This window comes from Mus musculus, chromosome 6 (assembly GCF_000001635.26).
Source record: "Mus musculus strain C57BL/6J chromosome 6, GRCm38.p6 C57BL/6J".
NCBI lineage: Eukaryota > Metazoa > Chordata > Mammalia > Rodentia > Muridae > Mus > Mus musculus.
In genome coordinates this window covers 73,196,128-73,215,781 of record NC_000072.6, presented here as the reverse complement: position 1 = coordinate 73,215,781, position 19,654 = coordinate 73,196,128, and the positions used below count along the sequence as shown (strand labels likewise).

At 43.6% G+C, this 19,654-nt stretch overlaps 1 protein-coding gene across 4 annotated transcripts in view; it reads left to right on the top strand.

The window, feature by feature from the left end:
* The window catches only part of Dnah6 (dynein, axonemal, heavy chain 6), a 204,625-nt gene that overhangs the window by 6,446 nt on the left and 178,525 nt on the right, over positions 1-19,654 (top strand). For all 4 annotated transcript variants that reach the window (XR_003956215.1, XR_377473.4, NM_001164669.1 and 1 more), the window contains exons 2-4: positions 3,111-3,346; positions 7,074-7,235; positions 9,828-10,090. Coding sequence is in view for 2 of the 4 variants with exons in the window: in NM_001164669.1 (NP_001158141.1) it covers positions 3,119-3,346; positions 7,074-7,235; positions 9,828-10,090 (653 nt within the window). In the remaining 2 variants the exon portion in view is untranslated. The remainder of the gene's footprint in view (positions 1-3,110; positions 3,347-7,073; positions 7,236-9,827; positions 10,091-19,654) is intronic.

Below are 19,654 nucleotides of genomic sequence, written 5' to 3'. Positions count from 1 at the left end.
AAAACCCAGACCCTGTCTGTCTTGGTTTCCATTAGGTGAGATGGGCTCTATCCTTCCCTGTTCTTGATGTCCTAACCCTTTTCCTTCTTTATAACCCATCTTTGCCATGATATTTTTTGCTTTAGTTGAATACCCTCCTGATGGGGCGTTTTCATTGGACAAAATAAGGCCCAAATGCTGCATAATATCCCTTCCCCAGAGGTTAACCGGGAGTGGGAGCACATAAGGTATGAATTTCCCTTGCTGCCCTTCAGAGGATTCCCACGTCAAGGCAATGGAGCTTATAGTGGGACATGATTGATATCCTAGGCCCTGTAATGAATGAGATGACTCTGTGGTGGGCCATGCTTTGGGCCACCAATGTGTAGAGATTATACTTTTATCTGCTCCGGTATCAAGGATGCCTTCAAACTCTTTTCCATTAATCTTAAGGCGGAGCTTAGGTCTATCATTTAAAGATACAACCAAATAGGCAGAATCATTTCCTGAGGAGCCCATTTTCTTTATCTCAGGTCCTGCAGATTTCTCCCTGGTATTATCAGGGAGGAGCAGCAGCTGAGCTATCCTATCTCCTTTACTAATAGAAAAAACGCCTTTAGGGCTTGAGCACAGGACCTGTATTTCAGGGGAATGTTGACAATCCATAACTCCAGGGTGGACTACTAAGCCCTGCAAGGTGAGTGAACCCCGGCCGAGAATAAGGCCCATGGTTTCCGGGGGCAAGGATGGTATAGGCTCCACTGGCACCGGCTGAATACTCATTTGAGGCATTAATAGGAAGTCGGAGGCGGCACGCAGGTCCACCCTTGTGGGTCTTCCTGGGTCGCCTCTCTGACTGCTTCCTGGGTCCTGACAAACCGGTTCCCATATCTTTGAGGGCCCTGGGACCGAGGGCCCGATGACCCGTTTTTTGGCACATCAGTTGATTGACTATCAGGTGGGGGAAGGACTCTGCCCTTTATATCCCTCACAGAGCGACACTGGTCAGCTCTATGATAACCCTTGCCACACTTAGAGCAAAGAGTGAGAGTCCCTCCCTGTTTATCTGGAGCTCTGCAATCTTTCTTAAAATGCCCAGGCTTTCCGCAATTAAAACATGTCCTCTGATCATTTCTGCTCATGGAGCGGTTCTGAGATTGGAGGATGGCGGCCGCTAAGCCTGCATTGGTGAGAGGTCCCCCAAGCTCTCGACAGACCCTGAGCCAGTCTTGTAAGCCTTTGTTCTTTCTTGGGGCTATGGCCGCTCGGCACTCCTTTGTGGCTTGCTCATAGATTAGCTGTTCTATCAGAGGCGCAGCTTGCTCTGACTCTCCAAAAATACGCTCTGCTGCCTCTGTCATTCTGGCCACAAAATCTGAGAAGGATTCCTGAGGTCCCTGGATTATCTTTGTTAACTGACCAGTGGTTTCACCTGCTCGAGAGAGCGCCTTCCAGGCCCTAATAGCCGTGGAAGAAATCTGGGCATAAGCTCCCCAATGGTAGTTTGTCTGATCAGCAGAATAAGCTCCCTGACCCGTTAACAAGTCAAAAGTCCAATCTCTCTGCTCTGGAGTCAAAGCAGCTGCGTTTGCTCGGGCCTGCGCTTGTGCAGCTTCGTGCCAAAGCGCTCTCCATTCCATATATTTGCCCATACTAGGGAGAGCGGCTTTTACAACCGTTTGCCAGTCGGCAGGAGTTAGTGCCATGCCAGCGAGCCTGTCTAACTGCACCAAGGTAAAATTAGCATTGGTTCCGTATTTACGAACCGACTCGGCAATTTCTTTAATTTGTAAGTATTCTACCGGAGCGTGGACACGCCCACCCTCGGCTCCTTCAAAGACCGGAAATGCCTGTTGTATTTTCCTTTGTTCCTCTCTGGGAATGAATGAGTCTGCGCACTGCCTCTCTGCGCACTGCCTCTCTGCGCATCTCTCTGCGCATTGCTGACGCACTACGCAGGGCGGGGACTCCGCATAGGGCGGACCTTGAAGCCGACTGCCCTGAGGCCAATCAGCAAACTGGCCTTCGCCAGCCGCTTTTGGCTTTTTTCTTGACCAATTAGCTGGCTGGTAATGGGCTGCTTCTTCCTCCCAGTCTGTTTCCTCAGAGGAGGATTCTTCACCTGCTTCAGAGCTACTAAGAGCTGGCTCCCCGAGCCCATCCAGCGATGAGCACAGGCTCCTTTTCCTAGAGACCTCCGCTAATTGATCTTTCTTCTTTTCCCTTTTTCCTCTTTTTCTTCTAATCTCTCTCCAGGTATTCCTACCTAACCTTAACTTTTCCTCGGGTTCAAGACCCTTGGAAAGGCCTGTATACTTATTTTGTGTACCATATTTCCTCTTTGCTCCTACTCTCTCTCCCCGCTTTACTTCTGATAGCTTGTCCTGAATTTCCTCTAGAATTTTCAGCCCTATCTTAATCACTTGATAACATGTGAAAAGGAACAAAAGGGCTCCTAACACCAGAAAAAATTCAAGGCCAAACATATTCCACTTTACTTCTGATAGACTGTCTTGAATTTCGTTAGAAAGTTCAAGATCAGACTTACCTCGTAAAGCTGTACTCACTGGTACTCTCGTTCCCCAGCTGAAAAGTTCTGAATTCATACAGTTGAATCCTTCTTAACAGTCTGCTTTACGGGAACCTTTATTACCGCGACCCGCAGTTCTGGTTCTGGAATGAGGGATCTTCCTTGCGCCAGTCCCGAGTTTTTTTTTCGTCCCGGAATTCGGCACCAATTGTTATTAGACGCGTTCTCACGACCGGCCAGGAAGAACACCACAGACCAGAATCTTCTGCGGCAAAGCTTTATTTCTTACATCTTCAGGAGCAAGCGTGTAAGAAGCAAGAGAGCAAGAAGCAAGAGAGAGAGAAAACGAAACCCCGTCCCTCTTTAAGGAGAATTCTCCTTCGCCTCGGACGTGTCACTCCCTGATTGGCTGCAGCCCATCGGCCGAGTTGACGTCACGGGGAAGGCAGAGCACAAGTAGTCATAAGATACCCTTGGCACATGCGCAGATTATTTGTTTACCACTTAGAACACAGCTGTCAGCGCCATCTTGTAACGGCGAATGTGGGCGCGGCTCCCAACACTGACCTCTTTTTTTCTTTTCTTTATCCCACTTGTGTAGGAATAAGGATGGCTTTCCAAGGCACAGAGGATGAAATTGACCTGAAAAGTATTGAACACCAGGCAGAAGAAAATCCTATACTTGCCAGACTAAACAAAATAAAAGCAAAGGGAATTCTGAATTATGTGTCACTCAAAGAAAATGAACCTGAACCTCCAACCCTGGTATTTAGGCATACCACAAAAGCTCAAGAGAGGACCAGAAAGAGACAGCAGCCTGTGAAGCTGGAGCCTCTGGTAAGTTAAAAAAGGAAACCCCAAGCAAACAGATCACACACACACACACACACACACACACACACACACACACACACACACAAACACAAACGCACACACACAGAGTTTTTCCAGCTAGGTTCTCACTATCTATCCCTGGCTGATCTGGAACTTGCTATGCAGACCAGGCTGGCCTTGAGAGTCCATCAGTCTGCCTGCCTCTGCCTCCAAGATAACTTGGAAAAGCGCTTCAAGTTGCCCACCAGAAAGAGAACTATTCTTTCTGATCGTAATGGAGGCGAGGGTGTGCACAGCCACACATTTGTGGACTCGGGTCTTTACTTGTGCTGGACACACAGATTTACAGTGATTCATATTGTTGATGTAAGTCATATTATATTTGATTAATATTTTTTATTAAAATAAGTGTCACATTTTATTAAATTAAATTATTTTCTATATTGATGAAGATTTTTCATGTCATATTTCCCATAATTCCCATTTGGCTCTTTTAATTTTTGATTATTTTTTTAGTGCTTAAATAGTTTCTCTATAATAAGGTCCTGTCTTTTTCATGTAAAAATGATTGCTGACTATTTTAATTTGGTTCCTTATTTTGAAAGAAGGCCCTGTCAGGGGTCTGGAGAGCTGACACAGCAGATAAGAGCTTTTGCTGCTCTTCTGAAGTACCTGAGTTCACTTCCTATCACAACCATCTGTAACTACAGCTCTAGGGATACAACACCCATTTCTGGATGCTATGGGTACCCACACACATGTAGTGCACACATACTCAGACACATACACAAGAATGAAATTAAGGAATTCTGTTTATTGTCAATAATATCCTTTTAAATTCTCATATTTAATTTTCAGCTTTTGTTTTCGATATATATACATATATATCACAGATATATATGTAAATAACAGATATAACTAATTCTAATATTCCTGCCTTTATGACTGAACCAATTAATTTATTTAGTTTTCAAACTATGACCCATAGGTCAAATTGAACACTCTAATCTTTTGGATTGATGGCTGCCGCATCCATTTATTTGCATAATGCCCAAGAGTTCTTTTCTGCTTCCATGTCAGAAGTATATGGTTGTAATAGAAACTCTATGGCCCATAATGCTTAAAACATTTATCTGGCCTGTGGTAGAAAGCTTTTTTCTGAATCTTCATTCCATAAGTTTCTGTCACCCTGGCAAAATGCCTGAGGAAATGAACTTAAAGAGAAGAGGTTTACTGAGGCTCACACTTCATAGGCTTCAGTCCCTGGGCAGCCAGCTCTGCTCTGGACCTGCAACAAGGCAGAGTAAAGTGTTGATGGAGCATGTGATGGAGGCGGCTGTGGCATCCAGGAGGCAGAAAGAAAGAAAAGGGAAGGAGCCGAGGACCATACACACCCTTAACATATGTCCCAGACAACCTGCTTCGCTCAACACTCAAGTGGGCCCCAGCTTCTGGTGTCTGCCATTTCTTAGTAGTATCACTGGTTGTGAACCAAGCCTTCAGCACATATGCATTTAAGGAATGTTCCAGATCCAAATTCTAAGGCAGTTGTTCTAGGTGCCCTGACAAAAATGAAGAATTGATACTGTGGTAGTTAGAATGAGAATGGTCCCCATATATATTTGAATGTCTGCTTTCCAGCTTGAGGAACAATTTGAGAGACTTAGAGGCTTCAGAAGTCTCTCTCTCTCTCTCTCTCTCTCTCTCTCTCTCTCTCGCTGTTTCCTGCTCACAAGTCAGATGACAACTCTCAGCTACCTCCCTGGCGCCATGCTTACCCACTTCCTGCCTTACTCACCACCACGATGGTCATGGACTTTCTTTCTGAAACCACAAGCAAACCCCCAACTAAATGCTTTCTTCTCTATGTTGCCTTGATCATGTTCCTCTCTACAGCAACAGAACAGGAACCAAAACAAACACTAAGGTGATAGTGATATTGATGACCTTATTCTTGATTTTAATAACGGCTTCAGGATTTCTGTACTTAGGGTAGTTGTTGTTCACTATCGGTTTTTGTGAACTGGTTTACAATATGTTAAAATTTTTCTGTCTCTATTTTATTATGAGAAGTTGTAGATAAACACCTCAAAGAGAAATATAATAAGCAGCATTAACAGTGTTGAATTTTCCCTAATTTAACAAAAATATTTTTACATAGACTATGTGTGTGCATGCACACACACATGCATAAAACATATTTAGACGCCAGAGAATAACTTATGAAAATAGGTTCTATCCTTCCAACGTATGGGTTCAGAGGTTAAATGCAGGTCTTAAGCCTTGGCTACAAAGACCCTTATCCACTGAGCTCTCTCGCTGGCCCAGAATAAAGTCTGTTTTCAGAAGAATCAATGTTACAGATGTTAGCAGGGTCTTTAGGAGAGGGAGCAGGGACTGGCTGGCTGAAATCCAGGTACAAGCTCCCTCTCCTGGGAACCACAGACTGTCCCAGTGTCCCAGTGTCCCACACCTCACTGCAGTCTCTCTCTCCTTGCATAGAGACTGCAGCATGGTACTCTCCCTTATCCGAAGTTCCAAATATATGGAAATGCCGAAGGAACCGTGCACAAGCTTACACCCCTCCCACCCAGATTCAAGAATTGTTCCATTTACTTTACGCCTGTCCACACACCCATGTGTGCCTGTTGCTTTGTCACTTAAAGTGGGTTGCGGACATCATAACACTTCACTCTCGGATACCTTGGCTCACAATCAAGAACAGTTCCCTGCAAGATGTAAAATGTTCTTAGAATATCTTTAATTACTTACACTTTTAAAATTACATTTTTGGGGGACATGTGCCAAATGGGAGAGGCATATGCAGGTCAGCAGGCATATGGGGTCAGCTCTCTCCAACAGGTAGGCCCCAAGGAGTGAACTCAGGATACCAGGTTTGGAAGCAAGTTCCTCTACTTGCTGAGCCATCTCCAATGCTCCCTGGCTTTTAAAAATTCATGGTATTTTAAATCAACAAGAGGCTGCTTTCTGATATTAAAATTGTCCCATAGCCTTACTTGCTATCACCATTCTTAGAGAATACATGTTCTTCTCTAAGATGTCAGTGTGGGCTCACAGCTCTAAAAAATATTATTTAACAGGTATGAATGCTTTGCTTAAATACATGTCTGTGCACTGTGTGTGTATGTCTGGTACCCAAGGAGGACAGAATAGAATGTTGGATCTCCTGGAGTTGAGGAAGGAGATGAGCTGCCATGTGTGTGCTGGGACAGAATAGATGTCGATTCAGCTGAATTTCCTGCATGCAGGGGGTTTCTTCATTTGGAAATGGATACCCCTGGAGGACGCCCCGCAGCCCAGGTGGCTTTTATTGACAGGGGATTCCAGGGAGGGGTGTGTGCCCTTTTACCTTGATTGGTTAGCTCTGTCTCTAGAGGTCTGACTGATTCTACAATTGGTTAGACTATGGAGACTTCCCGGGGTGGGGTGGGGGTGGGGTGGGGGTCGGGGGTTGCCTACTCTTTCTAGCTACCTATTCTTACTTCAGGCCAGATGACAAGGTGTCCTCAGATTGGCAGCCTGAGGCTGTGGTTGGTAGACCACAGGTTCCTGGATCCAAGTTCTCATTTCTGGGATACAGAAACTTAGGCTGAGTCTCCCAAACTGTCAGTGTGAGTGAAGCCTGGCTCTGGCTAACTCAGTCCTCAGTAGTAAAGAACAAAGTCTGCAATGACATTCACAAGATAATCCCATCTCTTACTTTCCAAAGCCAGTGCTAAAAGTCTACCAAGATCACAAGCAGCCCGAGTACATATATGAACAGAATCGACAGAAGCTCATGAGCTCTGGAATTCTTAAGCCATCACCAAGCACGGCTGACAGAGCTTCAATCATTAGTCTCGAGGCCCAAGAAGCTGTGAAAAGGAAACAGGTACAATATGTAAAACACTTAAGCAGTCCTTAAACTATTGCGTGTGTGGTGTTGGTCACATGCTTTTAGTTCCTAAGGAGATGGATACAGTTGCTTGCATTTGCAAAATAGAATATTTCTAAGGAAAATTAGTACAGGAAAGGAAAGTCGTGGAGGGAATATCCAGCATCATTATCATCTTCTGATGTTTTCTTGCTTGCATGCTAATGGTGTTATACATAACGTTTTATATGTGTGTGTGTGTATATATATATATACACATACATATATATACACATATGTATATATGTGTATATATATATATATATATATATGTTATAAATAATTGTTTGAAATTGGTGACTTTTTTCCAGAAATGGGGGAATTGGAAAACTCTGAAGAGAGGCAATAAAATAGAGACTAAGCCAGGCATAGTGGCTTTAATTCCATGACTTAGGGAGGCAGAGGCAGACAGATCTCTGTGGGTTTGAAGCCAGCTTGGTCTGCATAGCAAGTTCCAGAAGAGCCAGCTCTGCCTTATGAGACTCTGTCTCAAAAAAAGACAGACCAAAGCAGCACCCAAGATGCCATGTCCTCACTGGCAATTCTAAAGCCGCCAGCTGCCTTAGGAATGGACTTAAGAAAGGCCTGTCAGTGCATGACTTTAAGTCAGTGGTTCTCAGCCTTCCTAATGCTAAGACCCTGGAATACAGTTCCTCGTGTTTTGATGACCCCCCCCCACCCATAAAATTATTTTGTTGCTACTTCATAACTGTAATGCTTCTACTGCTATGAATCATAATGTAAGCATCTGTGTTTTCTAATGGCCTTAGGCAACCTCTGTGAAAGGGTTGTGCCATTCACAAAGAGGTTGCTACCCACAATTTGAGAACCACTGCTTTAAGTGATTGTAGATAACTAAGAAAGAAACAGATGGGAGAACCTGTCCCTCCTTTTTTTTTTTTTTTTTTTTTTCCCCCGAGACAGGGTTTCTCTGTGTAGCCCTGGCTGTCCTGGAATTCACTCTGTGGACCAGGCTGGCCTCGGACTCAGAAATCCACCTGCCTCTGCCTCTCAAGTGCTGGGATTAAAGACGTGCACCACCACTGCCCGGCTTGTTCCTCCTTCTTAAGGGGCAATATAAGTAGAGCCAGGAAAAGGTTTGGCGTCTCATAAACTGATTCACTTGGCATAAAATGGGTCTCATGGTCTTGAGAGTTCAGAAGAAAAGAAAAATTGTGTGGGCATCTTCTGTAGAGGGATGGCTGAACAGGAACAGCAGCTTTTGAGTTATGCACAGCTCCTGATTGTAACTGAAGGTAATTGCTCAAAAGGATTAAAGAGAAATGTGGATGGGAAGAGATGCCCTGGAGGAAGAGAACGATTTAAAAAGAAAATATGGATTGCCCAGAGAGCTGCTCAAAGTGTGTATGGGGGGGGGTGCGGGGAGGTGAGCACAGCGTGGATGGTACTGTAAGACCCCCAAAGCTGGGTCTCTGCTCAAGTCCCGGGATGAGCTGGCCGGCACCCTAATGACTCGAGAGAAAACCACACCTGATGCAAACTGCAAGAGGTTTTATTATCAGCTAGCTGAGGACGAACTCCTTGTGCTGAGCAGGACAAGGGAGTTCAACCCAGAGCGGAGCAATAACAGTAGGAGGCTTTTAAAGGAAAAGTGAGGAATTGGGAGGAGTTGGGAGGAGTCTGGCTACCGCTCTTCTCTGGGGGGTGGGGGTGGGGGTGGGGTGGGGGGTGGGGTGGGGGGGTGTCCTTGGCACAGGGAGCCAGGCAAGCGCCTAGCTTGGTTGTTTTTTTTTGTTTGTTTGTTTGTTTTGTTTTGTTTTTACAATTATCTCTTCTCTGATTGTAAGGTATTGAAACAAAAAAGCTTTTAGCTGGCTATAGAGAACAAAGAGCTTCTTTCTAGCTGTATTTTTAAAGATCAGGGAAAACAAGCTTAGGGGAATGTTTTAGGGGCTTTACCTTTCAGGGAGAAACGTTTTAAGTACTTAGCCTTCCTGCTCAGAAGTGTGGTCCACCCACCCGTAAGCTCCCCTTCTCCTGTGAGCAGATTAGAGATGCAGAATCCTAGGACCCATCCCAGCAATACTGAGTCAGAACCTGCATTTAAAGAAGCTCTCTACCCGCTCAGCTCCCCTAATCCACAACTCTATTTACATTTGACCCTATTAATAAAATAAATGCTTCCCAAAGGCAGTGACTGTATTTCCAGCATTCACTGTAGCCACCCAGAAGTGTATATTACAAGCTATGATGGCAGCCGTTTAAGTCCGCATTCGCCAAAAAGCATCAAAGTCGTCCAAATAAGTGCTAAGGCTAAGAGGAGACAGCTAGGGCGCAGCTGAGCAAGGTGAGCTCACAGAGAGCTACTCCAGAGAGCATGGGAGTGTAATGTAGTGAGCCTGGTGTTAAGGGGGAGGGGGCAGTGGGACTGCTGCGTGGCTAAGGAATGGTGAGGACTGGGGTGCCAGTCCTTAATGACAGTGAAAACTTTCAGCTTCAGAACGTCCCCTTTGAGGAAATTTGGGGTCTCTGCCCTTTTTCTGTGTCCTCTTCGCAGGAACTCTGTTTAACACACTTGTCCCTGTTTAGGTCCATCGACCCTCTGCAGATGTGTTCTCTCCTTCTCCGACTAAACTGCCCCGCACAAGTATTGGAAGAAGAGGGCTCTTTGGAATGAGGTCTTCAACTTATCCGACGTACACCTTCCATGACCGAGAAGAAGTCATTAAAGCCAACATTAGAGACCCCTTGCAAATCATCAAAATAGTACATGAGAATGAACATCTCGGATTCCTTTACATGATCTCTGCCGTACCCAAGTCTTCCATAGAATACGATACATATAATCTAAAGTGAGTTCTCTTTTATGAAGCAATTCATTTAGCGTTACAAATCTCAAATAAGTTTGTAAGTGTTATCCGTAATCGACTTGGCACTAATGATAAATATGATCAAAAGTAATTGTGATTGCCTCCCAATCATAAGTGAATCCTTATGCAGTAATTTTATTTATAACTCCCTTTATCTTTCTTTTTTTTTCTAGCTATAAAAATTAACACTTTTACAGGGCAGTACACAGCCAGTGCTGTTTCTCATATATGTATGTAGCATTACTTAACGTAATGTTATGGCGTACTTTGATCAGTATTACAAACATTTTCGGTATTTTTTGGATTATCAAGGAAAGAGAATATCTAGGTACACACAGTAGATGATGCATAACTACTTGTTTTACATATTACTTTGGCTGGGCTTAAATATTTTTTGTTTTGTTTTATGTATATTTGAGTATCTGCCTATACATTCTTGTACCACACGAATGCACTACCCTTGGAGGCCAGAAGAGGGCATTAGATACCCTGGGACTGGAGTTACAGTTATGGGACCCGAACAGAGGTGCTCTTACTGATAAGCTGACTCTCCAACCTCATGTCAGCTTTTTATAGAGTAGAGATAAGGGCTTCGAGGAATAAGGGACACCATTTAAACGACACACAGCCACATTCTCTCCATTGACCCTGAGCATACATGCTGTTCCTATAATTTAAAGGATTGTGCACTGGTGAGCCTCCACACTGCATTAAAGGTCAGCAGCACAGAGATGATAGCGGCTCCACCTACTTCAAAAGATGACACTGCCTTTCTCCCGTACTCAGCCAGACTGACGGATATTGTCAAGTCTTCCCTTGATGGTGTCAATAGTTTGGCTGTGGCCCTCAGTTCCTCAAGCTTCCATCCTTACTGTCGGCTATCTTGTTTTCCTTATTTAAGACTGTACTTCAAATGGAGCCAAATTACACTGAAGACAGCTGTTCTGGGGGGAAAGCAACACTATTTTAATGAAAATGTAAAATAATAGACTTGTGAATCTCAAAAGCATTAATAAGAGAGATAGTTAGTAGGAAGGATAGTATATATCCCGGAAAAAAGACAACAAGCACAATGCGTAAGCTAGTTACCCAGGGGCTGCAAGTAAGACACATGGTTAAAGAGATCAGGAGTGCTGGAAGAGAGGCAGTGAGCTACCAGCATGGCCAGTGTGGTTGAACAAGAAGTTGAAAGGAAAGGAAAGGAACTACACGGTGGCACAAAGAACATCCAGACAGCGAGAGCTTGTGTCCTGATTCCCTGAAGTGGGAAGATACCTGCAGTGTGGAAGGGGCAGAGAGGAGGCTGGTAGCCAGCTGGAGACTGAAGGAGGATCATTTGGCCTTGCTGGGCACTGAAAGGACTTTAGATTCTACTCTGAGAACATGGAAAAGAACAGGACAACTTCAAGTAGAGAAGAGTCGCGGCCTGGCTTGTGTTTCAGAAAGGATTCTTGTGCCTCCTGAGAGGAGTGTTGGGGAGCCAGCACCAATGACTGCCTTTATCCTGGAAGTCTGAAGAGAAAGCCAATGGGAAGCTTCTGAAGACCACAGTAGGGAGCACCCCACCAGGATGACATCAACTAGTAGGGAGCACCCTCACCAGGATGACATCAACCAGTAGGGAGCACCCCCAGTCCAGGATGACATCAACCAGTAGGGAGCACCCACCCCCACCAGGATGACATCAACAGTGGCTTGTCTGAGCAAGAAGCCTAGAGCTGCTGTTATCTGAGACACAGAAGACCACGTGTTCCAGACTAGGCAGAGAAAAACAAGCATTTGGGCTTAGGCATATGAGTTTTAGGATGCTACTTGGAGGGAAAAATGGAGTGGTACCCACCTTTGCTGGCACGTAGTAAAACTATTGTTGATAGATTGGGGAGAATTAGAGTAGAGTCAAGAGAGGGTTGGTTTTTTTTAAAGGTAAAAATATCTAGGTTTTTTTTTTTTTTAAGATATAGGATTAACTATACTTGAATTTAAAGTCCTGTGATGTATAAACTATTTTTGATATTTAATACTGCCAAAGTGTTTCCATTCTTATCACTACTTTATTCATTTTGAAAAATAACTATTGGTTTTGAAGATGAAGTTAAAGATTTTAAAGAAAGATTCATGAAAACGGTTTATCTGCTGATTTTATAAACATATTTCTTGATTTATATATGGAACTATTTCCATAATTTTGACTTCTGAGGGAAAAAAAAGCCCAAGAACGCAGACAGCACCGAGTGGTACAGCGGGTATGTATCCCCCATACGGCAGAGAATCAAGTTTACCAAATGCAAAGCTGCTTCTCACTGATGCCAGCACCAGAGGAGGCACTGCAGGGGAAACGGAAAACTGGGTTTTGCTCAACTCTGGAAATTAGCTGTGCTTCTAGACCATTGGGTACCTATACCAGGGGAACTGAGTTGATTATTCTACATATTTTGGGACTGATGTGAGTGACATTTAGAGTTCAGCTCCTGCCCCTCCCCCAAGCTTGAACATTGTAAGTACTGTGCTTGAAGGCAGTGGATGCTGCATAGTCAGACGCAGCCAAAACAGAAGTCAAAAGGTAGTAAGGGCCAAGGCTGCTGAGAGGGCTCCGCAGGAGAGGAGCCTGTCACTGAGCCTGAGCCTGAGCTCCATCTCTGGAACCCACACAACAAAAGGCTAGAACTGACGCCCACTAAGTTGTCCTTCAACCACACACACACACACACACACACACACACACACACACACACATACACACACTGTGGCACATGAATCCCCAAAATAAATAAATAAATGGGGTTTTTTTGGTTTTTGTTTGTTTTGGGGGCTTTTTTTGTTTTTTGTTTTTCAAGACAAGGTTTTCTTGTATAACAGCCCTGGCTGTCCTGAAACCTACTCTGTAAGAGACCAGGCTGGCCTCAAACTCATGGAGATCCGCCTGCCTATGCCTCCCTAGTGCTGGGATTAAAGGTGTGCATGGTCACACCTAACCATTGTGTTTTGTTTTGTTTTTTTAACAAATGCTTTAAAATAATATAAAATAGTGAATACTGGTTAACAAAATGAGGACACAGCATAGCAAAGTCCTTTTAAAATAATGTAATACAATAATTGTAAGACCTTCGAATAATTGTTAAGCATAATAACCCATCATGGTGGTGCACACCCTAAATTCCAGTACTCAGGAAGAAGGGGAAGGTGGATCTCTGAGAATTTGAGGCCAGCCTGGTTTACATAGTGAATTCCAGGACAGCCAGAGCTATATAATAAAGACATCTTGTCTCAGAAACCAGACCCAACCAACCAGCCAACCCACCAACCAACCAACTAACAAACACAAAAATGAAATTGCTAAGCATAGTAAATATACACATGAAGAGTGTTTTTCGCTTCCATAGTCCCTCAGAGGGAAAGCTTATCAGTTATTTTTAAAGAACCAATTAAGTAATATGTGTTAAGCATCCACACTGTTTTCAGGAGTATGCTTCAAGGAGAGACGCCTAAATATGTTGGCCTCGGCTTTCCCCCGGCCCCACCTCTTCCCCCCTGTGTACTAGTTTAGGTTTGGTTTAGTGTCCACGGTGTTTAACTAGGGCTCTCTGTGTGACTCTGCATTTGGAACTAACCATCAGAGCCTGGCAAGCTCACTAGCAGGCACACAGCTGCTGTTATCCGGAGTCTGACGCTGGCTCATACATCCAGCAGCAGTGTGTGGAAAGGGCTCCTCCCCTTCATGGCTGCCTGTTAGGAGGACCTAGCTTCTGTGGGTCCAGTGCCAGCAGGCATAGCTGTGAGACTGCTAGATGGACCTTGGTTGCCCTGGTTATGTCAGGCTTAGAAGACAGCTATTCTTGAGTCCTTCTTGCCACCCTCCATCTTACATTTTTTCTGCCCCCTCTTCCTTGATGTTTCACAAATGAGTACTATAAATGTCTTCTCTGTGGCTAAGTCTTCAACCATCATTTATACTCAGCCTCTGTACAGACACAAGTGGTCTGTTTAGTTTTAAGTCTTAGCTCTTTGCAAAGGAACAAGAGCAGGCCATTTTACCAGCTTCACTCCTTTTTAAAAATTTACTACTACTACTACTACTACTACTACTACTACTATATTTTTACTTACTCACTTTACATCCTGCTCACTGTCCCCTCCCAGTCACTCCCTCCTATAATCTTTCCCCTACCTCCTTTCTCCTCTGAGCGAGTGGAAGCCCCTCTGGGTATCCCCTACCCTGGCACATGAAGTCTCTGTGAGGTTAGGTACATTCTCTCCCACTGAGGCCAGACACAGCAGCCCAACTAGAAGAACATATTCCATGTACAGGCGACAGCTTTTGAGCTAGCTCCTGCTCCAATTGTTCAGGATCCACATGAAGACCAAGCTGCACATCTGCTACATACGTATGTGTGATGAGGTCTAGGTCCAGCCTGTGTATGCTCTTTGGTGGGTGCTTCAGTCTCTGAGAGCCCCAAGAGACCAGGCTAGTTGACTCTGATGGTCTTCCTGTGGAGTTCCCCTTAGGGGTCACAATCCTATCTCCTGTCCTTTCATAACAGTCCCCAAGCCCCATCCACAGTTTGGCTGTTGGTGCCTGCATCTGTCTGAGTCAGCTGGTAGGTAGAGCCTCTCAGAGGACACCCATGCTAAATTTCTGTCTGTAAGCATAAGAGAGTATCATTAATAGAGTCAGGGATTGGTGCTTGCCCGTGGGATGTGTCTCAAATTGGGTGGGTTGTTGGTTGGCTCACTCATCATAGATTGAGAAAACAGGGTATTTTAAGACAAATCTAGTTTCACTCTTAGCATGTTGGATTCAAAGAGGAATTTTATCAGTAATCAGAAAAATATTTACAAATAAATGATGAAGCTTCACACACTGAGTTAGTTAAGGATCGTACTTGGTTACATAGCTGTGGTAACGGACATTTCTGTACCTGAATGAACCAAAACACATTCCAAGAGTTGCCAGAAAATATATTAACAGATGCTGGCAAGAAGAAGGTTTTAAAATTTTTAGCTCTAGGAAAAGTTGATTTAACACACTTCTGGGGTTATTTTTATTTGAGATGTGGACCTGAATTAATTACAGCTGTGTTTGAGAGACAGCTTCACCGATGTTTCTAAAACACTCAGCATGGGAATGTTTGACCAAAGTTTAGCTCAGTTATACTACCACGGGAAATTTCAACCTGCATCTGTCACAGGAAGAGACATCTTAAGAGTTAAAGACAAACCTACAATACATTTGAAGGCTAATTGCAGGAGAACCAGTCATCCAAATACTGGGAATTCCTAGCCATCCGGCACAGGCAGTAATGCACCCAACCACTCCTTGATGGCCCTGCTTCCACAGTTCTCAGAGGTAGCTGCCCAGACTTCAACAGAACTACATTTTACATGCAGTTTTTATCAAACTCAAGATTGACGATGTACCTTGCATTTTTTATCATATGCTATAAAGAAATTATCATTAGTGTCTTCACAAGCCCTTGCAGTCACCAAAGTTCTATCTCTATGTGGGTATTTTATATCAAATTTTGGAAGTGTTTTAGGATTATAGAACATTTTTACGCTGCATGGGAACATGACCTTACAACCCCACCCCCCTTGTTAATCATCAAGTTGATTGTTTCCAGGTAACAGTGATTATGATAAAAAAAAAAGATGACCCTGACTGGTAAACTATTTCTGCATGGGGAGAAGCTAAAACTGAATTATGGTGGAGAACTATTGCGCTGGGATTCCCATAGCACAGAATCTTGGAACCTGAATTTGGGAAAGACCCGTTCAGCAATGGCCAGGGAAAGTCTAAGGAAATAAGATCACAGAGCATTGCACACAGCATCTAAAGTTTGATGGGCTTTTTCTGACCTTGCTTCCCCTGTCCGTCCACTAACTGGATTGCACTGGATCCTTGCGAGAAGAGTCTCCATACAGTCTCTGAGTCAGTGGAAGACTTACTTTCCAGGCATGAGAATTTGCCTTCAATCTTCAGCACAAAAACTGGGCACCGAGTCATGGGCTTGCCCTCTTAGTGCTGGGGAAGTAGAGACAGGAATCCCTGGAGCTCACCGGGCAGCCAACATAGTCTAATCAGTGAGACCCAGGTCCTAGCTAGTAAAAGACCTTGTCTCACAAAACAAGACAGATGACTCCTATGAATACCTATGAATGACCTCTGGCCTCCACATGTGTGCACACACATGCATGTGCACACATGCATACTTTCACACACACACAAACATATGAATACACACATTGACATATACACATATATTCACACACACTTTCACATATATACACTCACATATACATGCATAATACACACACGATTTAGTAGATATACAAAAGGCATGAAGTTGAAAGGTGGCATGTTTGGGGAGAATGTGGGGAGTAGATACGATCATCTCTTACTGTGTGTTTTTAAAATCCTCAAAAAAAAAAAAAAAACCCAAGAAACATTTGATCTAGGAAGTCGGGGAAGACCAGTTGGAACTGTGAAGGAAGGGTGAATGTGGCTGCTGACACACCACTCTGAAGGAACAGAAGGAAGACATGAAGATTGAAGTTAGATGAGCAGCAGGGTCAGGAAAAAAAAATCTATGGACAAACTAGAAGAGGTTCTGCACACTGTAGATAGAGAAGAAATAGCCGAGAGCCAAGAACACTTAAAAGGAAGTTAGCCACAACTTTTCTTTGTCAGTATGGAGGAAAGTGTAAGAGATGCTGAGGACAGGAAAACACCATGCTGATCTTCAAGTCTCTCCGTGAGAATGAACTCACTTAGACTCTGTGCAGCTTTTCTTATTTCCAGCTGGAGGCCAGCAGTTCACACATACCTTTAGCAACATGGTCTAGGAAGCTGTTGACCTGGAACCTTGGAACACATGAAGATTCAGAGTCTAGGTTTGACTTGGATTCTAGCTTCTTCATAAGTATGCAGTAAGTGTCCATGCTGTGTAGACTAAGCCTGAATAGGAACTGTACCCACAGGCTCATGTCCTGAGCACGTGGTCTCCAGCTGGCGGTGGTATTTTAGGAAGTTTGGGAAACTTGAGGAGGCAGGGTCTTGTTGAAGAAAGTAGGTCACTGAGGCATGCCTTCAATGGTCATTCCTAGTTCCCAGTCAGTCCCCCACTCTGTCTGCTTCCTGACTGCCATGAAGTGAATTGCCTCTGCCATATTGCCACCACTGTCATGTGTCTCTCTTCAGGCTGAGGGACCACTGAAACTTCTGAGACAATCACACACACACACACACACACACACACACACACACAAAGAGAGAGAGAGAGAAAGAGAGAGAGAACTTTGAGCCAGCAGGAGAGATGGCTCAGATGGTAAAGGTGCTTGCCACCAAGACTGATGACTTGAGTTCAAACCACAGTATCTGCATGACAGAAACACAGAATGACTCTTGCAGAATTTCCACATAAACACAGACATGCCTTCCAAATAAATAATAAACAATTAACAAAATAATAATACACGCTTGTAAAAAAATTGCATGTGTTTTGCCCTGTGGAGAGTGGAGATGTGGAAAATAAACAGACTGAAGGCCTGACAATATTTCATAAAGAAGGAAAATTATAAATAAAATTCTCTAAGTAGCATTAGCAAATGGATCGATATCATGGACCCCAACTGTCATCCTTGTCAGTAGGAAGCACACACAGCAAGTTTTCCAGACATGTTTAAGACCATGACCACCTGCTTGTTCTTAATTGGTTTTGATGTCTGATGTAAATGAGATACCTGAAGTTGACTAAGTTTCAGAGGTGCAGGAATCTGAATAAGAATAGCCCCCATAGGCTCATATATTTGAAAGCTTAGTCACCAGGAAGTGACACTATTTGAAATGATTAGAAGGATTGGAAGGTTTAGCCTTGTTGGAGAAAGTGTGCCACTGGGGATGGGGATTTGAGGATTAAAAAGTCTATGCAGGCCCATATTCATATTCATTTCCCTTTCTCTCCTCTCCCCTCTCTTGCCTCCTCTCTCTCTCTCTCTCTCTCTCTCTCTCTCTCTCTCTCTCTCTCTCTCTCTCTCTCTCTGTCTCCCTCCTCCTCTAGAGTGGATGTACTCTTAACTACTGCTCTAGCACCATGCCTGTCTGCCACCACGGTCTCCACCATGATGATAATGAAATAGCCTCTGAAGCTATATACAAGACCCCAATTACACACACACACACACACACACACACACACACACACACAACACACACATATATGAGTTGCCTTGGTCATGGTATCTTTTCATAGCAATAGAATAATGGCTAAGATGAGGCAAGTTGAAGTTTCATATTATGTAGAGAATCCAAATATATGCTAGTATACTCAAATAAGAGCCATCAGTCTTATCCACTGAGCCCCCACTCTGGCCTCTGTCTCACACACTTTTTGCAAGTCCTTAAAACAGGAAAGATTTGGGCTTTGGCTTTTGTGTTGTTGTTGTTATTGTTTGTCATTGTCTTGTGATCCTAAGGCTGTCACAGACTCTTTATAAATGTTACTCTCCTAAATTCCTGAACACATATTTGAAAAGGTGTTATATCATATTTCACATTTGTATTATTTCATTGAGGTGACACATATTTTGTTGCTATAGCTAAAATTTCAGGAAATAACTTTGTGCTTAAAATTCTTATAATAAATTTTAAATTAGAGAACATTTAAAGAATCCATCCTTATTTTTCCCTTTTAATTTATCCTGATCTAGTTTTATTCTGTAATGTGAAGCTGAAGAATGCCCTTGGGGGCAGATGCGAAGGGATGTCTGTAACTAAAAAGTTTTTGAAAATAATCTGTGATGAACTAGGCATGTATTTGAGCTTAACTTGGATCTTAATTCTCCTCGTTATAATTCATGTTTTCTTTAACTTTTCTCATAACCCCATCAATACTGGATAGTTTAAGGGTCTTTTGTACTGTTGATATTGGAAGTAACCTCTAAAGCCGTGGTTTAGAAGGTTCTCAACCTTCTGAATGCTGCGACGCTTTAATACAGTCCCTCATGTTGTGATGACCCCAACCATAAAATTATTTTTGGTGCTACTTCATAAATGTAACTTTGCTACTGTTATGAATTATAATGTAAATATCTGGTATTCAGGATATCTGATAGCAACACTTGTTGAAAGGATCACTTGACCCACAGTTGATCACATGGACCACAGGTTGAGAACTGTTATTCTAAAGAGTTAACATTTAACACAGACATAATTCCAAGCATCTTGCATAAAAGACCATTAAGTTTTAAATGTCTGTAGTTGAGCTAGGCATAATGGCACATACCTTTAATCCCAGTGCTCAGGAGGCAAAGGCAGGCAGATCTCAGTGAGTTCAAGGCCAGCCTGATTTACATAGTGAGCTCCAGGACAGCCAGGACTACATAGTAAGACCCCGTCTCAAGAAAAACAATGTCTAAAATGAAGATAGTAAGATGGCTCAGTGGGTAGAGATGTATCTGAGCCTGGGCGTCTGAGTTGAACCCCTAGAACCCACATAGTGGAAGGAGAAAACCTGACTCTCACAAATTGTCCTCTAAATCCACACACCTGCA